Raw genomic sequence first — 25,287 nt, 5'->3', positions numbered from 1 at the left:
CCAGATCTGGTAAAGAAGATAAGCATCTCTGTCATGCAGCATGTACATGGATTGCTATATGTTAGATCTGGTTGAGAGTGGTAAATCGAAGACATCAATGAGCCAAAGCTTTATGGACTTCGACGGTGATTACAAAAAGCCATTGGGGAGAGAGAGGAGCAATGTGTGAGGGATGATGGGGATATAAATGTTACACGTGTGGATGACTCACATTACTTCTAGGGTATGTGTGGATGGCTGGGATGTAAAATAACAAACGGTCCGGTTCGGTGGGTTTTGGTCTCTCATACAAGAAAACCGCAACCAAACTGAGTCCAAAAAAATTAATAAAATCAAAACCGCACAGACCGTTTTAAGGGAACAAACAGACCAAGAACTGTTTTTTTCGGCCGGTTTTGTTGGTCTGTTTGGTTGAGTCGGTTAAACTTTCACCGCTAATACCAGGTGTCATGCCAAAACTATATTCTGTGACTATCACCCACTCTAAAACATGTGAAAGGGAAAAAATCATTACTTACATTCATCATTCAACAAGGACTATTGAAATGATTTATAGGTTTCACTTTGGCTTTTAAAGAAATATAAACATTTTGGACAAATCAACAAAGATACTTAAACAAAAATGTATCATACTGCATGTAACTAATGACAGATTTTATGTGATTGCATAAGTTTCCTTCAACTAACCTGAGCTTGTAGAAGCAACCTTTCATTTGAATCTCTTAACACTTTACTCTCGTTGGCCATGCAATCTCCGTTAATGCTTTGTGCTTCTAAGTAACGTTGTGAATGCTCAATGATTGGATTGGAATTTTTCAGCTCTAGTGCATCAGAGAGCTGTTGTTTCAAGGACGCAATTGTTTCTTGCAGTCCTTCACATTCACAGATCTGAAAAAACAATATATTTGGTTACAACAGATTCTAAACCAGTAAAATCATGAAACAAGTAAAAGTTCTATAGAAATTGAACAAGTCCTGTACGGCAGTACTTTTTGGTTGAGCTGCTCTTGAATTATTCGATTATCTGCAGCTTTAACCTGTAGAAAGAAATAATAATAAGTTGCTTCTGAGGAAGAGGGAAAAAAAAAAAAACTTTATACATTGTAGGATGATCACTATCCGAGACTGAGGAGAATATTTTAGTTATTCCCTGCTTACTTTTGCTTTATACACATTATTCTAAATTGTAACTCATCACATCCTGTTTAGTCTCAACTATAAGTTAGAGCTGTTAGCATATTATATTATTATCTGAGCTTTTTGGTTTGTAATTATTCTATGCCCTCAGGGCTCGACTTGTAATTGTCTCATCTTGTAAACCCTAGTCTTCATTTATAAATAGGGGATGATATTCTATCAAACCCTAAGCTGGTTACTCAAGCTTCATGGTATTAGAGCAGAACCTCTAGGGTTTCGGCTCACCCTTGTTGGTCGACCTTTGCACCAACGACTCTAGGGTTCGAAACTTACCTAGGTTGATCATCTGCTGAGATCTTCAGGTCGCCGTCGTCACTCAGTCGCCTTCCTCTCGTCGATCTCTGCTTCGTCTTCCTCACTCAATCGCCGTGGTCACTCAGTCGCCTTCCTCTGTCGCGATCGTCACGCAGCCGCCTCCCTCGGTTGATCTCCTCAGCTCATCGACCTCCTCAGTCTCAGCCCGTCGATCTCCTCCGCCAGTCGATCTTCCAGCAGTTCGTCGATCTCTCTCTGGTATACTCTCATCACTGTTTGGTATACTTATGTCGTGTATATAGACCGTACCAATACATATATAAATGAATAACTAAATAAATACAAAAAAAAAAAAAAAAAAAAAATGGCCTCTTAATTTTGTTATATAGTGGTCATTGTGCCTGTTCTTTCATCACCACCTTCCGGGTTTGTGATTGCCACTAGTTTTGTTGCGGGTTCGGTAGTATAGTATCGATGGCAGATTCCACCAGTGTGTCGTCTACTTCTCAAACACCGAGGAGTGAGAGTCTCATTATACCTACTACCATGACTGAGAACCCCAACCCTAGTCTGAAAATCACCACCTCTCTATTTAATGGTTAGAACTACCTAGCATGGTCTCAAAGTTTGACTATATTTTTGAAGAGCCGAGGGAAGATGGGGTATGTGGATGGCAGGATACAGGCACCTAGTACCACTGACTCAGGTTATGACCAATAGAAGATTACCAACTCTTTGATTATGGGTTGGCTTATTCATTCGATGGTTCCTGAAATTGGTAAGAGCTACTTGTCTATGGAGACTGCCCAGGATGTTTGGGATGCTGTAGCTGCCACCTATTCCCGCAATGGGAATTTCTCACAGGCATTTGAGTTGCGCCGCTCTATTCAGAGCTCACTTCAGGGGGAGCAGACTGTTCTTCAGTATTTCACTTTCCTCACCAACGGCTGGAAACGCCTTGACCACCTGGAAGACTATAAGCCCGTTTGCCCTGCTGATTCTGTCGGGTACAAGAAGTTTATCGCACGGGAACGGGTCTTTAAATTTCTGGCAGGCCTAAATGTGGAGTATGATCCAGTTAGGGGTCGAATTTTGGGTATGGACACTCTTCCTTCACATCAGGAGGCATTTGCCTATGTACAGAATGAGGAGAGTCGCCGGTCTGCTATGATGTCCCCTGTCTCTATTGACCGCTCAGCATTACTGTTTACTCCTCGAGATGGCCTCAACCCGACTCCCATCCCTCCGTCTGCTACCAAGGAGTCTGTATTCTGTGATTATTGCAAGAAGTCGCGGCATACTTATGAGACGTGTTGGAAGCTGCATAGGACTCCATCCGGGGGTTGAGGTGATCGGTCTGGTTCTCGAGGAGGTCGATCCGGCCAGTCTAGAGGACGTGGTTTCTATTCCCGAGCTCATCAGTCTAGTGTCGTTGATACATTTGATTCTAATTCTGCTTCTGTTGGCCAAGCTTCTGATACTGAGCTGGAGGATGCTTTGCGCCAATTGTTGGACCAGTGGTCCTCTACTGCTCTCAGTACAGCTTCCTCGTCCTTTGCCCGCTCAGGTAATTTAGCCTCTTCTCCTTGTGTTTTCCTGTGTCATAAGTCTTTGCCTTTGATTATTGATTCCGGTGCCTCCGATCATATGTCTGGCTCCTCTGATCTTTTCTTTATCTATAAGCCCTCTTCAGGTCCGGACAAAGTTAGGATTGCAGATTGTACTGTTCCTTCCATTTCTGAAAAAGGTTTAGTCCAAGTCACTCCTACCATACATCTATCTTCTGTTCTCCATGTTCCCAATTTTTCTGTTAATCTGTTATCCTTGAGTCGTCTTATCCAAGATTTGAATTGTAGTGTGACGTTTTTCCCTGATCATTGTCTTTTTCAGGATCTTGTCACGAGGAGGACGATTGGCAGTGGTAGTGCAGAAAATGGTCTCTACTTCCTGGATCAACCGGACAAACTTGCTCATTCTTCCACCACGTCTTCTACTACCCCCGCTGATTTATGACTGTTTGGGCATCATTCTTTTTATTTACTTAAACATTTATTTCCATCTGGTTTCACAAATCATCATGTGACTGACTTTCTTTGTGAGTCTTGTCAACTTGGAAAACAACACAAAGCTTCTTTTGCTCCCAGTTTGAATAAAAGTTTAGTTCCTTTTTCATTAATACATTCTGATGTTTGGGATCCCTCTCGTGTTATGTCTGTGAAAGGTCATCGATGGTTTGTTACATTTATTAATGATTTTTCTCGTGCTACTTGGGTATATCTCATGAAAGATAAGAGTGAGGTTTTTTCTGTCTTTCGCAATTTTCATAAGATGATTTGTACTCAGTTTGGGGCCACTGTCAAACTATTTCGTTTTGATAATGGCGGGGAATACATAGATTCTAGGTTAGGACAATATTTCTCTTTTCATGGCATTATCCATCAGACCTCTTGCACCAATACCCCTCAACAAAATGGGGTGGCGGAATGCAAGAATCGGCATCTTCTTGACATGGCTCGGTACATGTGTTTTTTTATGAGTGTGCCTCGGCCCTATTGGGGCGACTCTGTTCTCATCGCTGCCCATCTTATTAATCGTCTCCCTATTCAGGTCTTGCAAAAACAAGCTCCTCTTCACGTCCTCCTAGGTTCTCAGTCCTTGTTTTATATTCCTCCCAAAATTTTTGGTTGTGTCTGTTTTGTTCATAATCACTCTCCTTCTCGAGGTAAGTTGGACCCTCACTCCCTCAAGTGTGTTTTCCTTGGTTACTCTCCTACTCAAAAGGGGTATAAATGTTACCACCCTTCTTCTCGTAAGTGGTTTGTGTCCATGGATGTTACTTTCTTTGAGTCCCAATCCTATTTCTTGTCCTCTTCGGTGTCACCGTCCTCATTTCCGGGGGAGCCTTGGTGTGAAGTGAGTCCTGTGCTTCCTATGGTGGACCCAGTTGTTCTGACATCACCCTCTTCTACTGTGCTTCCTATGTTGGAACCAGTTGTTCTTGCACCACCCTCTTCTACTGGGACTATAGAACCCAATGTCACCAAGGATAAGGACGGGCATGTTTATGTCCGAGACATAGACAGACAACAAGTTAACTAGATACAAGGGACCACTTCTGCTCCTCCACTGCCATCTCTTGCTTCTGATGAGAGTTTAGGTAACTTTAAATCTCTTGAGTCCATTGATCTTGATGTTCCTATTGCCAAAAGAAAGGATGTGAGATCTTGTACTCAACATCCTATCTCACAGTTTGTGTCCTACACTCATTTTTCATCTTCATATAGAGCGTTTGTGTCCAATATTTCCTCTGTTAGCATTCCTAACCATTTTCAGGATGCTCTTGCTACCTCTGAGTGAAAACTAGCCATGATTGAGGAAATGAAAGCACTTAGGAAGAATGGCACTTGAGAATTGATTGAGTTACCTACAGGCAAACGACCTGTGGGATGTAAATGGGTATATACTGTGAAACACAAAGCAGATGGGTCTATTGAGCGTTACAAGGCAAGACTTGTGGCAAAAGGGTTTACTCAGACATATGGCATTGATTATCAAGAGACCTTCGCACCCGTGGCTAAGATGAATTCAGTCAGAGTACTTCTCTCTCTAGCAGCTAATCTAGATTGGCCGCTTTATCAGTTTGATGTCAAGAATGTCTTTCTCCATGGTGACCTCGAAGAAGAGGTATATATGGACATTCCTCCTGGTTTTGAGGATCATCAGACAGAAGGCAAAGTATGCAAGCTTCGGAAGTCATTATATGGTCTCAAACAGTCTCCAAGGGCTTGGTTTGAGAGATTCACTCAGGCTATGTTTAAATATGGCTTCAAACAGAGTCAGGCAGATCACACCTTGTTTGTGAAACATTCCTCACGTGGTAAGACTACAGCACTTATTGTTTATGTAGATGACATAGTTCTTACAGGCAATGATAGTGGAAAAATACCTCTGCTGAAGAAATATTTAGCTAATGAGTTTGAAATCAAAGACTTGGGAAGCTTGAAGTATTTTCTGGGAATTGAAGTTGCTCGCTCTAAGGATGGGATATTTATCTCACAGAGAAAATATGTGCTTGACCTACTGAAGGAAACTGGGATGCTTGGCTGCAAGGCATGTGCCACTCCACTGGAACCCAATCAGAAATTGGGGGATGATGAAGGAGGAGAAACTGTTGATAGGGGGAGCTATCAACAATTAGTGGGTAAGCACATTTACCTATCTCACTCCCGTCCTGATATTGCTGTTGCTGTCAGTGTGGTTAGTTAGTTTATGCATGCTCCTCATCAGATTCACTTTGAGGCTGTCATGAGAATCTTGAGGTACTTGAAGTCAGCTCCTGGCAAGGGTCTTTATTTTTCAAAGTATGATCATCTTCGTGTGAAAGCCTATACAGATGCTGACTGGGCTGGATCAGTAATTGATAGGAGATCGACTTCAGGGTATTGCACCTTTGTTGGAGGCAACCTAGTTACTTGGAGGAGTAAGAAACAGAATGTGGTTGCCAAGTCAAGTGCAGAAGCTGAGTTTAGAGCTATGGCACAAGGTGTGTGTGAACTTTTATGGATCAAGTTATTGCTGAGTGATCTAGGTATTGATCAGACGGACTCCATGCGGTTATACTGTGATAATAAGGCCGCCATTAACATCGCTCACAATCCAGTTCAACATGACAGGACAAAACATGTTGAGATTAATCGTCACTTCATTAAGGAGAAACTCGCTAGTGGTACCATTTGTACCCCTTTTGTCCAGTTTGGTGAACAACTTGCTGACATTCTCACCAAGGGGGTTGGGAATAAACCATTTCATGACATATTAGGCAAGCTGGACATGAGAAATATCTTCGCACCAGCTTGAGAGAGAGTGTTAGCATATTATATTGTTATCTGAGCTTTTTGGTTTGTAATTATTCTATGCCGTCAGGGCTCGACTTGTAATTGTCTTATCTTGTAAACCCTAATCTTCATTTATAAATAGGGGATGATATTCTATCAAACCCTAAACTGGTTACTCAAGCTTCAAGAGCAACATTAGTAAAACAGGACATTCAGTTCAATTAATTGAATAATGAACATTCAGCCATCCAATGGAAAAAAAATAAAAAATAAAAAAATCATTCCAACACATATTTTGCGCAGTATTTGAGATGAGTCTAACAGTAATATTTAGAGTCTCATTTTAATGATTCCATTTGTTTTAAAAAAGCTAGCACTGTAGGAGAGATTTGCATCTCCATATCAAAAAAAGGAAAGAAACAAAAGACGAAATCATTTGGTTTCCAATTCAATTTCCAATTATGTCCATAAAATAATGATATTCACAAGTCATGATGACCGACATATAATCACCTCAAGCTCAAAGGACTTCTCATTCAGTTGTTCCATTAGTTCAGCTACAGACTGCAATTCAAAACTAAATTAGTTTAATAAATCTTCCTGGACAGCAGCATGGAGCAGCAATAGTTCTCAAATTAATTAATAATTAAGAAGCAAGCATCCTATGCAACTCAAGAACACAACTCACTTGTGATGCTTCTACATTATCCATTTTGCTGTGAGAATCATTAATGGAATCAGCAATTTGCTTTTCGAGCAAAGCTATTTGTTCATTCTTCGTTCTGATTTCATCATTCAACTTTCTTATTTCCACCTTAAATTCAAAAAGAATATTAGTTGAATTTTCAAGGCAATAAAGAGCAGTAGTAAACACAAATGATACAGAATCAAGATATTACATAAATATGTTGCTTTCTAGGGTTTCTTGCAACCTCCTCAGACAACCGCTTTAGAGCACTTGAATGAAGTGCCACCTCTCCAGACAATATCTTTTGCTGCTCTCTCAGAAGATCAATTTGATCAATTGTCTTTATGCTAGTCTGGCATTGAATAAGACAAATGAGTTCTAAATCAGGCTATGCAAAACCATTCTTCTTGCCAAGTCTTCAATTATACAACTAAATTAAATACATCATAGAAGTTATCAAGATGACACTAGGAAGAATGGATTTGAATTTTAAATATTTAGTCAACATCTTAATGTGAATTTGCAATTCCAGCTTTGACTAAATGTAGTCAAATTTTAACAGAGACAGCGGGAGGAATATCAAAAGTGAACCTAACAAGATTCACTGACATAGAAAATTTATACTTCTTGGCAACTCCAATGTGCCTTACATAGAGAACCAGAAAGGGTAGGAATGAACAGTTAATCTTACTTCATAATATGTCCATTGGCTTGCACTTTAAGGAGATTGCAAACTCTACTCATTCAACTAAGCCTGTTACAACTACCTGGGCTCAACTAGATGCACATTAAGGACATTCTCCTGTACTTAAATAGCAAAAGTCTTAGGAAATAGGACGGGAGGGCCATATCCTTTGGGCAAGAGCAGCAAAAATAGGCTTCAAAAAATATAATCAACAGGCAAGCACCTGCTGAATTTATGCATTCCCAAGTTCAAGAACACAGTAACAAGGAAATGAATACATATCCTATTATATAAAGTGTATGTCCCATTTAGTGGTAATGCTGCATGCTCTTTTCTTTCTCCCAACTATGCCCTCCACATCCAACAACTGATGGACAGTTTTTCTCATTCATCAAACTGCCACAAAATGCTAAAGGTTGTCCTCATTAATCATATTGCCCTAAAATTTAAATGTAGAACTGCGAACGCATCCCGTTTGCACCCACTACTAGTGTGTATATATATAGTATTCTGAAAATCTTATAGCCAAACCTAGGCAACTACTGATGACTAAACAAAGGGACTCATGGTTCCAAAAGTATACAGGAAAGTTGCTCATCTGCCCCCTCCAAATGTTGACCCTCTCCTCTCTCTCTCTCTCTCTCTCTCTCTCTCTCTCTCTGTGGGATACTTTCTTTTTCCTTTTTTGTTTTGAACATTTCAACAATATTTTCAGACATTAATCATGTCTTCAAAACTTTTAAAACCAATACCTGCAAAAGTTTTCAAGAACTTCACTATATAAAACCTAGCAGACGAGATGTATTTAATTCAGTTGTTTACAGTTTAAAAAGAGAAAACAACTATTGCATACCAAAGGAGTCTCTTGTCCCAAAAACTTATCATCAGGGCCTTCTCTATGCTGTCTGGCCTCTGATAAGAGATCCGCACGAGTGTTTTCCGTAAGTGGAGAATGTGAAAGCCTGGATTCCATTTGAAAATTAACACTTTCTGCTTGAGGAGTTGAAGGTGTACTAATAGACTTGACTCCACTTGATTTATCACTGTTGCTTGCCAAAGCCCCTGAACCACTATCTCGTTTCTGTTTAAAATGTAGAATTAATTAGAAAGTGAAGGGAAAAAAGAAGTTAACAGAAAAAATAATAACAAAGAAGAAAATACAGAACTAGGCATCTACCACTTTAACAGTACAGGAAAATTTTACTAGAACACACAACAATTACATGTGCTTGCAACCACACAGAAATCCAAATGAAGAAAAGCCAAGATTGAAATCATGAAATTGAAGCAAAGTAAAACAAAGATAAAGATTGAGGACTACTATAAAAGAAATGTAAACTTCATTTCTCAGAACTCCCAATAGTTTGGAAACCCATTTGAGACTATTACTGGTATAATTGGCCATCGAACATATACATTAACCACTTTGAGACTAGATTATAAAAGATTCATATTCTAATACCCGTAGCTTTAACCAGTTTAGCAACCCATGCTTCCGGGTTTTCTTCTCCTCCTTCAATGTATCATCAGCAGTTTCAGAATTCCCATCAAGGGAGACATACAAGTCAATGTTTTCATCATCCAAGATCAAGTCTCTCCTTCTGTGAGGAAGGTATGCAAGCTGCACATTCAACATAGGAAACTGCAATCAGATCATACTAAAATAGAATAGATATAGAGAAGGATAGAAGTCCAGCCGTTTAACAGAATCCATACCATTCGATTATGTTAGATAAGTTAATTTTTTTCCCCATTTCTTGTCAAACAACTTGATGGGTATTTTAGAGGTTTAAAAATAAAAAAAAATAAAAAATTGGGATCACCCTATCAAAATACCTCCTCTTCTCCAAAGGAATGCCTTCTTCTAGGACCAAGGCGGTTAGGAACTCTTGATGATTGTGAAGTTTTTGTCGAGACCAAAATTAACTTTGTTAACCGTTGTATTCTCCCCAACAAGGCAGCTTTAGCTTCCTCTTCCTGTTCCAATCTTGATTGCAGCTTGACTTGACCATCTTCCAGCTTTAGACATCACAGTATACCAAACAAATTCGGTTAATTCATGCATGACAGCTGTTTATCCAAGATGTCTGAAGTAATCAGTAGTATACTTATACATGACTTTAAAAATACAAGACAGCATTATATATATATACATATATATATATATGTAATAAATAAACATCAAGTACGTAGAAAGCTAAATAAAATAGGCAGGCTGGAAATCAAATATTATCACAAGTCACAAGTCACAAGTCACAAATAAAAAGAGTTATTAAATAAATGAATAATTAAAGAGCAGTTACTAAACTAACTAAACAAAACATAGATGGGATAATAGGAGGGATGATTACCTCCAAAACAACTAACGAAGAAGCAAGATGAGTTGCCAGCAGAAGTGGTTTACTTAAGAGGGTAGACACGTGCTTTTTTTTTCCCCACTGTTTTAATCAGCGAGAAAATCACACATCTAGGTATTCTGATTCAGAGTTTAACATGACTATACAGAAGGAATGCAAAACAAAAACTAATAACGGATCTCATACAATGCAAGTGGTTTAGATTAAGTTAGATATAGAAAAGTTTATGGAAATCAAACTTTGTGTGGACGTGATTAAAGATTCTCTTTTTGTACCATTATAAAAGCTGTGAAACATGGGCATAACACATGTACATATACATAAGAGCCCAGAGCATATTTGCTTGAAGCGGGGTTCGGGACAGGAGCTGGGGGAGTATGGGCATATATAAGTTTCTAAGGTTAGGAGCACCTATGGGAGCATGTATATATTTTATATATAAATATATTCTAACAATTATATTTTCTGCTTAGTTATAATATGTTTTAAAATATGAATAAATGTTTGAGACTGATGTCAACTACAAATTGTCTTTGTCAAGAATAAATAAATATTATGTAAATAGAAAGTAGTTTTTCTTTTGTTTCTTTGAGATTTGAATAGTTAAGAGTTTCTACATCAGTTGGGAGTGAGTTTACAAGTTTCTTCCTTGGGAGCGCAGACACGCGCTTTTGAGTAAGAAATGTCTCCCAAGTAGGAGTTTCCTGCTACGAAGGTGCAGAGAAGTGATGTAGAATGCTTTAGAGAAAAGAGGGCCACAACCCTAACACAAAACGACCTCTGAACACGATATATTAATCCAAGTTGAATAATACAAAGAAAGCCCCAACACTTACAGCGTAAAACCCCTAATCAAAATATGAAATCATATCCTATTATTATTTGGCAACTAAATCCTAACTAAAACTATAATTCAAAATAAATATTAAAAATATAATTACAAAATAAAAAAAGTCTCCATGCCAACGTAGAGTGCATATGATCCGCATCACTAAGCCACATCCAAGAAACTTAAATGAACCATAGACTCGACAAAAGAATCTACAAAAGAAATGATTGAAGAGGTGCTTAAAACTATAGTGATGTATATAAATCTATATTGACTAATTATTACGTGTCCTCAACAAAGCACAGAATAAAAACATTCTCCTCTTCACAACTTCCACTCCATGGAGATTCAATGCAAGGACCTGATTATTTTGTGCTTGCTTAAGAGGAAGCTAACTTGGGGAAGGATAATAATATCACACCTTTTATATTAATCAATCAAACTGTTACAAAGACAGAAAGACACTGATTAAAGAATTACAATATAATCTAAATAAGAAAACACAAATAATAAAATGATTCCAATCATATATTCTAACACTCTCCCTCAAACTGGTGCAAAGATGACTCTCATAACCAGCTTGCCAAGGATGTCATGAAATGGTTTACTCTCAACTCCCTTGATGAGGATATCTGCAAGTTGTTCACCAGACTTCACAAATAGAGTACATATTGTACCACTAGTGAGCTTCTCTTTGATGAAGTGATGATCAATCTCAACCTGCTTTGTCCAGTCATGTTGAACCGGATTGTGAGCTATGTTAACAGCAGCTTATTATCACAATATAACCGCATGGAGTCCCTCCGGTCAATTCCCAGATCAAGCAATAACAACTTGATCCACAAGAACTCACACACGCCTTGTGCCATAGCTCTAAACTCAGCTTCTGCACTAGACCTGACAATTGCATTCTATTTCTTACTTCTCCAAGTAACTAAATTGCCTCCAACAGGTACAATACCCTGAGGTGAACCTCCTATCAGTCACAGAACCTGCCCAATCCGCGTACATATAAGCTTCCAAACTAAGATGATCATGTTTCGAAAAATAAAGACCTTTTCTAGGAGAAGATTTCAAGTATCTCAAAATTCTCATAACTGTGGCCAAGTGTATTTCATGAGGAACATGCATAAACTGGCTAACTACAGTAACAACAATAGCAATATCAGGACGAGCATGGCATAAATAAATGAGTTTACCCACTAGTCTCTGATAACTCCCCCTATAAACAGTTGCTTCCCTATTATCATCACAAAATTTCTGATTAGGCTCCAGTGGCGTGTCACAGGCTACACTTCCAAGCACCTCTATTTCCTTCAACAGGTCAAGGACATATTTTCTATAAACCAAAACCAAAAACAAAACCAAAACCAAAACCAAAACCAAACCAAGCCTTAAGCCCCATCAAATGGAGTCGGCTACATGAATCCTTCTCCAAGGACAAAATTTCTCTGACAGATGAAAATCACATCTTTGGACCTAGCCACTTCAATTCCCAGAAAATACTTCAGGTTCCCTGAGTCTTTGATTTCAAACTCACTTGCCAAATACTTCTTTAACAAAGGAATTTCTTCAACATCATCTCCTGTAAGCACTATGTCCTCCACAATGAGAGGAATGTTTAACAAACAAAGTATGATCAACCTGAATCTGTTTAAAGCCATATTTAAACATCACCTGAGTGAACCTCTCAAACCAAGCCCTAGGCGACTGTTTGAGGCTATATAATGACTTCCGAAGTCGACATACCTTTCCCTTGATTTGAAGAGTTTTAAAGGCAGGAGGAATGTCCATATATACCTCTTCTAAGTCACCATACAGAAAAGCATTCTTCACATTCAAATTGAGTGACATAAAGCAAAGGCAGAAAAATGATTGTGCTTTTGAATTCTTTTGAATTGGGAATCTTCGTCCTTACTCACAGGCCAATTTTGCTATTTATTCGGTACCAGAAAACATTTGCCGTGGAGAGGAATAAGCTTTTGCAGTGTGATAGCTATTGTGGTGACGTTTTCTGGTACCTTGTTTCGTCCTCCTTTTCTGTCTCTTTTTGTTGTTGATTGTATTGGTATACAATGTTGTACTATTTAAAAGAGTATTCCGAGAATTACGGGCAGTTTACTCAAATGTGTGTAGATCGTTTTTTGACGTGGCAAATAGGACTGTGGGAAGAGAGTCGACGGTCAGTTCCGGTAAAGTTTGTTTGTGGGTACAAGGAGCAACAAGCAAAAATATCAAAGATAAGGTGTTTGAACAGAAGGGTTAACAGAGGTAACAAATCCTGTAGAAGTGTTCGAATAAAAGATTTGGAGTTTTTTTATAATAAAAAAAAAATAGTAAGCAACATCGGACTCCCCTTATATACCAGAGGTCAAGGACAACGATGGCCAGTGGATATAAACGTAGTTACCGTGGTCGTGGCCAATCCAGATTAACTGCCAGAGAGAGAAGTATTCTGACTGAATTCATCTTTGCAATTGGGGCAAATGTCTCTTGGTAATCCACCCCATGGGTCTGAGTGAAACCCTTTACCACAAGTCGAGCCTTATACTACTCAATTGAACCATCTTCCTTATGTTTCACAGTATATACCCATTTACATCTCATAATTCATTTTCCCCTAGGTAACTCAGTCAAATCCCAAGTGTCATTCTTAGGAAGCACTTTCATGTCCTCTACCATAGCCAGTTTCCACTTAAGAGTAGTAAGAGCATCCTGAAAATGATTAGGTGTACTAACAGAGGAAATTTTTGACACAGGATTTATATGAAGAGGACAAATGAGAATAAGATACAAAGTTAGAAATTGGATGATGAGTACAAGATCTCACACCTTTTTTTTCGACAATGGGTATATCAAGATCAGTAGGCTAGACTTAGAGGTTACAATATCAGGAGCTTTATCAAGAGAAGAAGACGACAGTGATTGATCAAAATTGGTCTCTTCTATCCAAGTAACTTTCTACCTTTCTTTATCCCTGACATAAACTTGCCCTTCTCTATTCTTGACAACATCAGATTTAGTATTGCTAGTATTAGGTACCATTGGAGGCAGTACTGAGCCAGGAATAATAGAAGCAATAGGACTCTCTTCACACCAAGGCTCCCCTTGAAGAGATGACGAGGACACTAGACTAGACAAGTAGGATTGAGACTGAAAGAATGTGACATTCATGGACACAAACCATTTACGAGAGGGAGGATGATAAAACTTGTACTCCTTTTGAGTAGGAGAGTAAACTAAGAACACACACTTGAGAGAACGAGGATCCAACTTATCCTGAGAAGGAGAATGATTGTGAACAAAACATACGCAGCCAAAGATTTTTGGAGGAATGAAAAACAGAGACTTAGAACATAAGAGAACCTGAAGAGGTGCCCTTTTTTATAAGACTTGGAAGGAAGACAGTAAATGAGATATGCTATAGTAAGAACAGCCTCGCCCCAATAGGACCGAGGGACACCCATAGAAAAACACATACAGCGAGTCATGTTTAGGAGATAACGATTCTTACGCTCAACAATCCTATTTTGTTGATGGGTGTTAATGCAAGATGTTTTATGGATAATACCATGAGTGGAAAAATATTTGGCCAACCCAAAATCAATGTACTCAACTCCATTATCAGAACGTAAGACTTTGATAACCGCCCCAAATTGGGTACCATCGTATGGAAGTTTTGAAACATAGAGAAAACCTCAATCTTTTCTTTCATGAGATACAACTAAGTGGCACAAGAGCAGTCATCTATAAAAGTAACAAACCATCAATAACCCTTCATTGACAACACACCAGAGGGGCCCAAAACATCATAATGAATTAAAGAAAAAGGAACATAACTTTTATTATTACTAGGAGCAAAAGAAGCTCGGTATTGTTTGCCAACTTGGCAAGACTCACAATAAAACTCAGAGACTTTATTTTGGATAAACAAAGAAGGAAATAAATATATTTAAGTAATAAAAAAGATGGATGTCCTAGACGGCGATGCCACAACCATAAATCTTCCGTGGTGGATGGAGATTGGATGGAATGATGAACCAGTCGGTCAGTCTGATTTTGGATATAGAGACCATTTTCTGTTCTACTACTGTCAATCGTCTTCTTCGTGATAAGATCCTGAAAAAGACAAGAATCAGGAAAAAAGTTACGCTACAATTCAAATCCCGAGTAAGATGACTCAATGACGATAGATTAACAGAAAAATTAAGAACATGTAAAACAGAAGATAAAGGTAGGGAAGGGGTGGCACGGATTAAACCTTTCCCGAAAACCGAGGAAATAATACCATTAACAATCCTAACTTTATCCTGACTTGAGGCGGGTGTTTAGTCTAAGAAGAGATCAAAAGACCCAGACATACGATCGGAGGCACCAAAATCAATAATCCATAGCGAGGCCATATGGGATAAGAACACACTAGATGATGAGACTAAGTTACCTGAATGGGCAAACAAAGAAGATGCGCCTGGAGGAACCGTAGACCGGCGATCAAGCAGACAATGCACAGCATCCTCAAACTCAAAAGGCGACATACCAAAGACCAGATCATTAGTTTGCATAACCGAAGCTGAATCATGTGTCTCTACAGCACTAGACTGATGAGCACGAGAGTGAGACCCATGTCCTCTCGACTAACTAGAACAACCACCTCTATGACCCGAGCGAACCCCTTGACCCCCTGATGGAGTACCATGAAATTCCAACAAGTCTCCCAGGTATGCCTCGGCCAGTGACAGTAATCACAGAATAAAGTATCCTTCCCTGAAGGATTAGAAGGACACGATAAACCAACCCCATCCCGAGGTGCAAAAAGTAATAATGAACAGTCTGTGGAAGTCGGTGGTCACATGGCAGAATGACGACTCACTTTATTTTGGACATAAGCAAAGGACTCTAGAAAAGACGAAAGAACATCCATGCCAAGGACACGACTCTGGACCGGGTCAAACTCCACGTTAAGGCCTTCCAGAAACTTGAAGACTCCCTCATGTGCAAGAAACTTCTGGTAGCCAGTGGAGTCAACGGTGAGACAAGCTTGTAATCCAGGAGATGATCGAGGCTTTTCCAACCGTTAGTCAGAAAGGTGTAATACTGAAGAGCTGTCTGCTCCCCTTAGAATGAGCACTGAATAGACAGGCACAAGTCAGATGACTAAGAAAAATTTCCCTTTTGAGAATATGTAGCAGCTATTGCCTCCCAAATATCTTGGACAGTCTCTCTATAGATAAATAACCTCTACCAATCTCAAGGACTATGGAATGAATAAGCCATCCTATGATCAAAGAGTTGATAATCTCCCATTGATCATAGCTAGGATCAATAATATCTGCTGCTTGAACTCTCCCATCAACATATTCCATCTTCCCCTTACTCTTCAGAAAAAGTGTAAGACACTGAGACTATGCAAGATAATTCTGACCATTAAATAGAGAAGTGGTGATTTTAAGGCTAGGGTTTATGTTCTCAAAAACAGTGTGTTATCAGACCATAGGATGTTGAGAGACACTTGAAGGCTATTACAAAGGATTCGAAACACACAGGGAAAACCCGAGGGAAGTCCAAGAAACACTATCAGACCATGAAGACATTAAGAAATACCTAAGAGGGTGTTAGCGATTCTGTCCGACCCAGGGCCTAAAAAGAGATGTGGCTAAGGTTGTCGCAAGCTCTAGAGAGGCTGAAGGGTGCATCAAAATACTGCCCAACAATGTCGCAAGCCCTAGAGGAGGCTTGAGAGAGTGCTGAAAAAGACTGGAGAAGGCTTAGAGAAGATGGGTGGCTGTCAGAGTGGTGATTGGTGGCTATCGGAAGGGTGATTGTTGGCTGTTGGAGGTATGGTAGTGAGATAGGAGCCTCAAGGCTCTGATACCATGTTTGCTTAAGAGGAAGCTAATTTAGGAAATGATAATAATATCGCCCATTTTATATTAATCAATCAAACTGTTACAAAGAACAGAAAGGCATTGATTAAGGAATTACAATATAATCTAAATAAGAAAACACAAATAATAGAATGATTCCAATCATATATTCTAACATTTTGAACTTACTTTAATATTAATAAAGTGGCACTTAGTTTAACTCAATCAAAGTCATGTTTATATATTTTGTTGATAATTGTACTATTTGATTATTGTTTGGGGAGTTGTGTAATTCAATTTGATGTTTAGTTCCCAGAATCTGTAAAGTGGTACAGAAAGTGGAAGAACTTTTGTGTGATGTTTTGAACTGGGTACTATGAATATGTATTTTATATTTGTTTAAAATTTCTGTTATGCTCTGTCTTCCTCAAGGGTGGTTTAGTCTTTCTTTTGTAATTAGGATATTAGAGTTTCGTTAGTTTAGTATATATATTGTATTCAGCCCTTTTGATTATTATTCAATATCGAGATTATTATGTTTATTATCATAGATTATTGTTCAATATAGAGATTATTATGTTTATTATCATAGTATCAGAGCTAGGTTACAACAGCAGACTTAGCACGTTGATGTACCCTTCTCTCATTTGTCATCTTCTTCCTTTGTATACGTCCTTCGCAGGTGTTCTTTTCTCCCATATGACCTGCGAATCATTCTGGAGCAACTGTTCTAGGCACCGCAGGTGTTCTCCTCCCACATACGACCTGCAAATCCTTCTAGAACATCTGTTCTAGGCATCGCATCTTTTGTTCTAGGCATATCGACTCTCGCAGCCATTGGTTCAGTGGTTAAGACTTGGCCTAATAACCTTAAGGTTATGGTTTCAAGTCTTGGGGCCACCACTTTGTGCATTATGCTAAAGGTTAGGTGTGTACTCAATCTTTCCCCTCCCAAACACACATTAATGTGTACTAATTGGGCGTTGCTTTATATCGACTCTCGCAGCTGTTTTTCTCCAGCCATCATAACCTTTAGGTGAGTGGTTCCAGCCCTTGGCAACCTGTAGCTCTCACGAAAGTCCTTTTCAGCCACTTTCGACTCATCTGGATCAATTAAGTTGATGTGGGTATCCGTCGAACCTTCTATTTTTGCATTTTCTCTGGCACAACAATGTCTGTTTCTGCCTTCTCCCTGGTTTGATGAACTCTCTGTTCATTATCTGGTTATTTTGCATTGTTGGGTACTTTGATTTGCTTAATATTAGTGCACACTTTATTTATTTTTTTGGCTGGTTGATGGTCTGAGTATTCTTTGGGCTACTTTGATATTGCATATTGTTTGGGTTGATTGCTATTGTCAGTGCTATTATACTTCAATTATTTTGCAACTATGTCTGATGATAAGTTCCACAATTCAATTAACATTAAGTTGGATGGGTCCAACTATTCATATTGGTCGCATGCTATGAAGAATTTTGGCGTAGGCAAAGGCATGTGGGGCTATGTTAGTGGTGTTACAAGACGACCTAATGAAACTAAAGAAACAGAGCGTGTAGTTGCCCAATGGGATAAAAAGAATGCTCAGATTCTCATTTGGTTTCATAACGCTATGGCATTCACCATCGGTCAGAATTTTTCAAAATGACACAGCATAGAAAGTTTGGGATTATTTGAAGACTATGTATCTGGAATCCAATTTTGCTGAGCAATATGAGCTTGAGAAGTCTATTTGCACTGCCACCCAAAGCGATAAGTCAGTTTAAGAATTCTATAACATGATGGCATCTTATTAGGATCAGCCTCATGGAACCTTCAGAGCTCCAGGCACTTGACAGCTATGTGAGATATCGGGAGAAACAATGGCTTGTCCAGTTTCTTATGGCTCTTCAGGATCAGTTCGAGCCTCTTCGGGGGGCTATTTTGCATCGCTCTTCTTTGTCTTCTGTTGACGGAGATATTCGCGAGCTTATTGTAGAAGAAGCCTGGTTTAAGGTCTCATATATTTCTTCCCTTTCTCAGTTTGTCTTTTCTGCACCTCTCTTGCTGACTCCTGCTGCTTCTCATTTGATTCAAGTTACTGGGAAACCTCAGCCTTGGGTTTCCATGGAAGAGTGTAGTTTTTGCCATCAGAAGGGTCACTAGAAGCATGCTTGTTCTAAGCTTTTGCAGCCCAAAAGTCGTTGCCCCCCTGATGCCTCATCCTCATCTCATCAACAACCATCTCGTCATGCTACTCCCGCTGCCCATGCTACTCCCATGTATGATCCTATGCAGTCTATGTTTGAGCAGTTCGAGTCTTTCACGGTGGCCAATCCAAATCTCTCATCTCAGGCCTCTACTATGACTACCACTCAATCAGGTTTGCCTATATATATTATATTCAGCTAATGGTTCTTCTATAAGTGTTCAATCTATTGGTTTCATTTCTTCTCCCCCATTTATCTATTTGTCATGTCTTTTATGTGCCTTATCTCTCTGTCAGTCTTATCTCTATTCGCCAATTATCTTATTCCCATTTTGATGTTGTTTTCTCTTTTTCTCATTGGGTTGTGCAGGATCGAGTATCCAAGAAGCAGATTGGGATCAGGCGTAGAGTTGGCAAACTATATATTTTGGAAAGCTTGCATGTTGACCTAGATGTGTCTTCTATTGCTTTATCTTCTTTTTGTTTAAACAATAAATCCTCTTTATTCTATATATGACATTCTAGGTTAGGTCATTTGTCGAGTGATCGTTCGAAGTTGTTAGTTAAGTCTGGATATTTAGGCAATTTCCCTATTTCTGATATTTCTGAGTGTAGTGATTATAAATTGGCTAAAATGTCCGCTCTTCTTTTCATAAAAGTAATTGTATTTCTTCTTCTCCTTTTCACTTGGTTCACACTGATGTCTGGGGACCTTCCCCTATCATTACAAAAGGGGGTTTCACATATTATGTCTTTTATTGATGATTACAGTAGATTTACATGGGTATATTGGATGACACACAAATCTAATTTTTACAAAATATATTCCAACTTTCACTTCATGATTCGCACTTAGTTTTCTACCACCATTAAAGTTCTTCGTTTTGATTTTGGGGGGTGAGAATTATTTGTCTGAGTTTACCAAGTTTCTAGCTGCTAATGGTACTATTCATCAGTCCTCATGCTCTAACACTGTTGCGCGAATGGTCGCACTGAATGCATACATCGACATCTCCATAACACAACTCCCTCTCTGTTACTTTCATCTTCTATCCCCTCTGTGTTTTGGGGAGAAATTGTGCTCACTGCTGCATATCTTCTCAATCGAATGCCTACTCCTCTCAGGTTCATCTCAGTATGAGAGTCCTCTTGGCACTATTCTCAATTACTCACTTCTTCGTGTTTTTGGTTGTGCATGTTTTGTCCTCCTTCCCAAAGGGGAACACTCTAAGCTTAGTTCTCATTGTGTCCTATGCGTGCTTTTAGGGTATAGCATAATCAGAAAGGTTATCGGTGTTGTGATCCTATCACCAAAAAGTTATATATGTCTAGGCATGTCACCTTTTTAGAAAAACTACCCTACTACACTATCCCTTCTGCACCTGTCCCCATTACCAAGGATGAATTGGTTCACATTGATCCATTTCCTTCTGTTGTTCCTCCCGATGCGTTTGTTTCTAATCTTGAGGTGTCTACTTTGTCTCCTAGTAGTACTCCTGATCCCTCCCCAACTCCTATTGCCCTGACTCCTCTTCTTGTTTACAAGCATCGCAAAGCACTTTCGAGCCCACCTACTGCTAGTTCTTCACCCCTTCCACTGGCTCTATGGATCTCACTCCTCCTGCACATCGTTTTCCCAAGCGCGCTCGACATCCTCCAAACAAACTTAGTTTTGGTAATACCTGTTTCTCCTCTTCCTATCAATCTTTTCTTTCTTGTCTTCATACTTACTTTGAGCCCAGGTCCTACAAGGAGATGATCCGAATTGGATTGTTGCTATGAATGATGAGTTAACTGCTTCGGCTAAGACTTAGACTTTGGATTTGGTTTCGTTACCTGCTAACAATAATATTGTGGGATGTAAATGGATTTACAAGGTCAAAACTTTTTCTGATGGTTCTTTGGAACGGTACAAAGCTCGTTTGGTTGCCCAAGGTTTTTCTTAAGAATATGGGATTGATTATGACGAGACTTTTGCCTCCTATGCCAAGATGACTACTGTTCGCACTCTTATCTCTGTTGGTGATGCACATCAATGGCCTTTGTTTCAATTAGATGTTAAGAATGTTTTTTTTAATGGGCATCTTGCTGAAGAAATGTATATACGTCCTCCTCCTGGCCTCTCTCACCCTCCCGGTGTTGTGCTCTCTATAGTCTCAAGCAATTTCCTCGTGCTTGGTATGAGCGCTTTCACTTTGTTGCCCTTCAGCTTGGATTTCATCCCAGTCTTCATGATTGTGCTCTATTTGTTCATCATACTTCTGCTGGCCTTGTTCTCCTTCTCTTGTATGTGGATGATATGATCATCACTGGCTTTGATTCTAGCACTATTCAAGCGGTTAAGCATCAGCTGTTTTATGAGTTTGAAATGAAGGATTTGGAGTCTCTTCGGTATTTTCTTGGTATTGAGGTTGCTATTTCTACTGGGTATCTTTTGTCTCAAAGTATGCCCGTGATATCCTTTCTCGCGCCAATCTCACTGATGACAAAACGGTCGACACTCTTATTGAGTTGCATGCCAAGTTTTCTCCATATGATGGAATTTCTCTTGAGGATCCTACTATCTATTGTGAGTTGGTTGGGTGTCTTGTTTATCTCATTGTTACTCGTCCTGACATTTCTTATGTTGTGCACATACTCAGCCAGTTTGTTTGTGCTCCTCGTTCCACTCATTGGGCTGCCTTGCTCCGTACCCTTCACTACATTCGTGGTACTTTGTTGCAATGTCTCTTGTTGCCTTCCTCTTCAGACTTGGCTCTTTGTGCCTATGCTAATGCTGATTGGGCTGGTGATATCTCTGATCGCAAATCTACTTCTGGCCTTTGTGTCTTTCTAGGTGATTATCTTATCTCTTGGAAAAGTAAGAAACAGTCTATTGTTGCTCGCTCCACTGCTGAGGCAGAATACTGTGCCATGGCCCATGCTACTTCTGAGATAGTTTGGCTTAATTGGCTTCTTTCTGATATGGGTGTTTCTATTTCTTCCCCTACTCCATTGTATTGTGATACTCAGAGTGCTACACAAATTGCCCATAATTCCGTTTTTCATGAGTGTACGAAGCATATTGAGATCGATTGTCACTTTGTTCGCCAACATCTTCAGGCTAGCACTATTACTTTCCCTTTTGTTCCCTCCTCTCTTCAATTGGCCCATTTTTTTAAGAAGACACACACTGTTGCACGTTTTCGTTTTTTTCTTGGCAAACTTTCAATGCTTTCTGCACTCGGATCCTCAGTTTGAGGAGGGGTGTGAATATGTATTTTATATTTGTTTTATATTTCTGTTATACTCTTGTCTTTCTTGAGGGTAGTTTAGTCTTTCTCTTGTAATTAGAATATTAGGGTTTTGTTAGTTTAGTATATATATTGTATTCAGCCCTTTCGATTAATTATTCAATATAGAGATTATTATGTTTATTATCAGGTACATGGTAGGTATTCTAGCAATTACCAACTACCACCACTCTGATTATTACCTTAGGTAGACTCTCACCTTGAGAGAGTGTGTGACTCTCCCTCTCTTTCTCTTAAACATATCTGCGCGTGTAGTGCACACATGAGAGAGAGAGAGAGAGTCACTTTGCTCAGACTTCTCTTCATTTCCTCTCCCTAGTTAAGGTTTAAGTGTGGGAGCTGAGGTTTGCCTTGGGGCTTGGTTGGAGGCTCATTTAGAGGTATGAAGTCGGACCATTGAAGCTTGAAGGAGCTAAGGTCACCATCACCATCTTCCTCGTCAAGTTTTCTTGGGAAAAGCTTCATTAGGTAGGGATTCTTCTCTTGGTTCGTGTATGGATGCCATGTAGGGTTTATTTTGGGGTTAATCTTAGTATAACCATCCATAAAGTATCCTCAAGCCATTAATATAAATCATCTAGATTTCGGTTGAGTATTGAACGAGATCCAAACTTCTATCGCGGTCGCCTTCGCATTATTAACCAAGGCAACCCCAGAGTTTTCAAACCTGGGAAATGAATTAGGCTGGCCTTGGCAGAGTGTGACTCGACCACTGATGATCCACTGAACAATCAGCCAGTAGGTGCACCGGTTGACTGGTCAACACCAGTTTTGGCATAAAGCAAAGTCCAATTTCAGGGTGTTTTGGGCACATTCTTAGGCCCATTTTCTTGGATTTTTATGGTAAATTTTTCAGTTTTTGTGGTACATTACATATTTAATCTTGATGTTCCCCCCTTTGGTTAAGGAAAATTGGACGGTAAAGGGGTGACTCGTTATCACCGTATGATTAAAAGATATGAAAACAAAATTTAATGCGAATCATAAACTACAATGGAACTATGTGGAAAATATGTAATGATTCAGAAAAATGTAAAGTTTCGATTAATGTAATTAAGAACAATTAACTTTAATTGATTATAATTAAGCCTACGACTTCCCCTAATCAGTTTAGTTTAGACCATATCTTTTAATTTTGCATGTACTCAAGCACAAGATTCGAGACATGGACTCACAATATGATAAAAAGACATGAAAACAAAATTTAATGGGAATCATAAACTACAATGGAACTGTGGAAAATATGCAGTAACTGAAAAAAATTTAAAGTTTCTATTAATGTAATTGAGAACAATTAACTTTAATTAATTATAATTAAGCCCACGAGTTTCCCTAATCATTTTAGTTTAGACACAATCTTTTAATTTTTAGTGCACTCAGGCACGAGATTCAAGACATGGACTCACCAAATCCGGTATTAGATGTCCTTATGCTTGTGCAATATTACTGGTTAATTTAGAGATATCCCAGGGAATTGGGAAGCACAATGCATTGATTGCCACATTTTGCGCGCATTCGAGGCCTAATCGGATTTGAGATTTGAGAGACGGACTCTCCGGGCCCACAAATTATTATTTAAGTGTTAATTATGTGTTAATTCTGTGTATTTTATTATTATTAGCTGAACCCACAAATTTCGTGAAATTCTAGTACAAAAAAAAGCTCATTTTCCGTATCCAAACTATACAAAATTGATTTAGGGTTTTGAGGATAAGCCCAAAACGCATAATGTAACATTTTGAATATAATTTGGGATCCAAAAGGAGGTCAGATCCAGCCAGCCCTGTGCCATGTGACAAAAGGTGCGTTTTACCCCTTTTAGGTCCTTTATTCCTTACACCACTCTTTCTAGTATGTTCCCCCTTCTTCAAAGAGGTAATTCCCTCTTAGGAAATGTGCTTGGCCTAATTTTGCCTATATAAGATGGCTTATATATATACATAATGTTGATCAATTCAAATTGGAAGCTGGTGATTGCTTTCTTTAAGGTTAGGATTGTTTTAAGCTATGAAGCATAGACACGGCAAAATGGAAGCCGTGGCAGTGTCGGATACGGGGACACGCCGGGGACACGGGGACACGTCGGGGACACGTACGGGACACGGCATCTGGCGTGTCCCCTTAATTTAATTTATTTTTTTGCAGGCGACACGCGTGTCCGAATCTGGACACGCCATGGACACGGCGAGAAGAGTAACTGAAAGGGGGAAAACGAGAACAAACCTGGTCGGCGACGATCCAGAGCCCTTCGACTTCGATCGACGATCCAGAGCCCCATTCTACTTCGACGATCCAGCCCCTTCGATCCAGCCCCTTCGCCTTCGCAGAGCTCTCTCTCTGTCTCGCCTTTGCCTTCGCAGAGCTCTCTCTCTCTCTCTCGCCTTCTCTCTCTCCTTCTCTCTCTCCCTCGCTTCTGATCCTGATCGCGATCGCGATCGCGATCGTCTCCCTCTCTCTCGCTTCTGATCGCGATCGGCTCCTTGCTTCTGTCTCCCTCTCTCTCGATTCTCTCCCGTCTGGCTTCATGTATTGATATTATAACTATTATAATTATTATATATTCATATATAATATATATAACTAATACCTATTATTATTTTATTATATAATAACTATATATAATATATATAACTAATATATAATAACTATATATTATATAACTAATAACTATTATTATTTTATTATATATTATATAATAGTTATTATATAACATAAATATACTCATTAGATAATGGATAATACATATTATAAGATAATATATACTTATACATATTAATAAATAAAAAAATAAATACATGTATGTAAAATAAAATAATTAATTACAACACATTATTTAAAAATATAATAAATAAATAAAATAATTAATATGTATTCAAATAAAAATATTTATAAAAAAATTTAAAAATTTGCCGTGTCCCCAGCCGTGTCCGTGTCCCCATTTTTTAGAAATTCCCGTGTCCCGTGTCCGTGTCCGTGTCCGTATGCGTGTCCGTGTCCGTGTCCGTGCTTCATAGGTTTTAAGGCCATTGGATCAAGATTAGGTTTATGTTTGATTAGAACCTAACTGGTCATCTTTTTGTCCAAGGTATATACAAGTGT

At 39.0% G+C, this 25,287-nt stretch overlaps 1 protein-coding gene across 4 annotated transcripts in view; it reads right to left on the bottom strand.

Annotated features, from left to right (window-relative positions):
* LOC114259196 (kinesin-like protein KIN-7K, chloroplastic) overlaps window positions 1–25,287 on the bottom strand; it is an 85,100-nt gene that overhangs the window by 3,515 nt on the left and 56,298 nt on the right. For 2 of the 4 annotated variants that reach the window (XM_028199193.2, XM_028199200.2), the window contains exons 16-24: window positions 10,012–10,098; window positions 9,497–9,679; window positions 9,123–9,281; window positions 8,514–8,741; window positions 7,187–7,327; window positions 6,976–7,101; window positions 6,801–6,851; window positions 990–1,037; window positions 688–888 (exon numbers count right to left, since the gene is read on the bottom strand). In XM_028199193.2, the coding sequence (XP_028054994.2) occupies window positions 688–888; window positions 990–1,037; window positions 6,801–6,851; window positions 6,976–7,101; window positions 7,187–7,327; window positions 8,514–8,741; window positions 9,123–9,281; window positions 9,497–9,679; window positions 10,012–10,098 (1,224 nt within the window). The remainder of the gene's footprint in view (window positions 1–687; window positions 889–989; window positions 1,038–6,800; window positions 6,852–6,975; window positions 7,102–7,186; window positions 7,328–8,513; window positions 8,742–9,122; window positions 9,282–9,496; window positions 9,680–10,011; window positions 10,099–25,287) is intronic. The other 2 variants (XM_028199209.2, XM_082898120.1) reach the window with 1 other exon arrangement.

This window comes from Camellia sinensis, chromosome 12 (assembly GCF_055761805.1).
Source record: "Camellia sinensis isolate YWXY chromosome 12, ASM5576180v1, whole genome shotgun sequence".
Taxonomy (NCBI): Eukaryota; Viridiplantae; Streptophyta; class Magnoliopsida; order Ericales; family Theaceae; genus Camellia; species Camellia sinensis.
The sequence above is the reverse complement of the archived record's forward strand: the minus strand, read 5'-3'. Positions and strand labels throughout refer to the sequence as shown.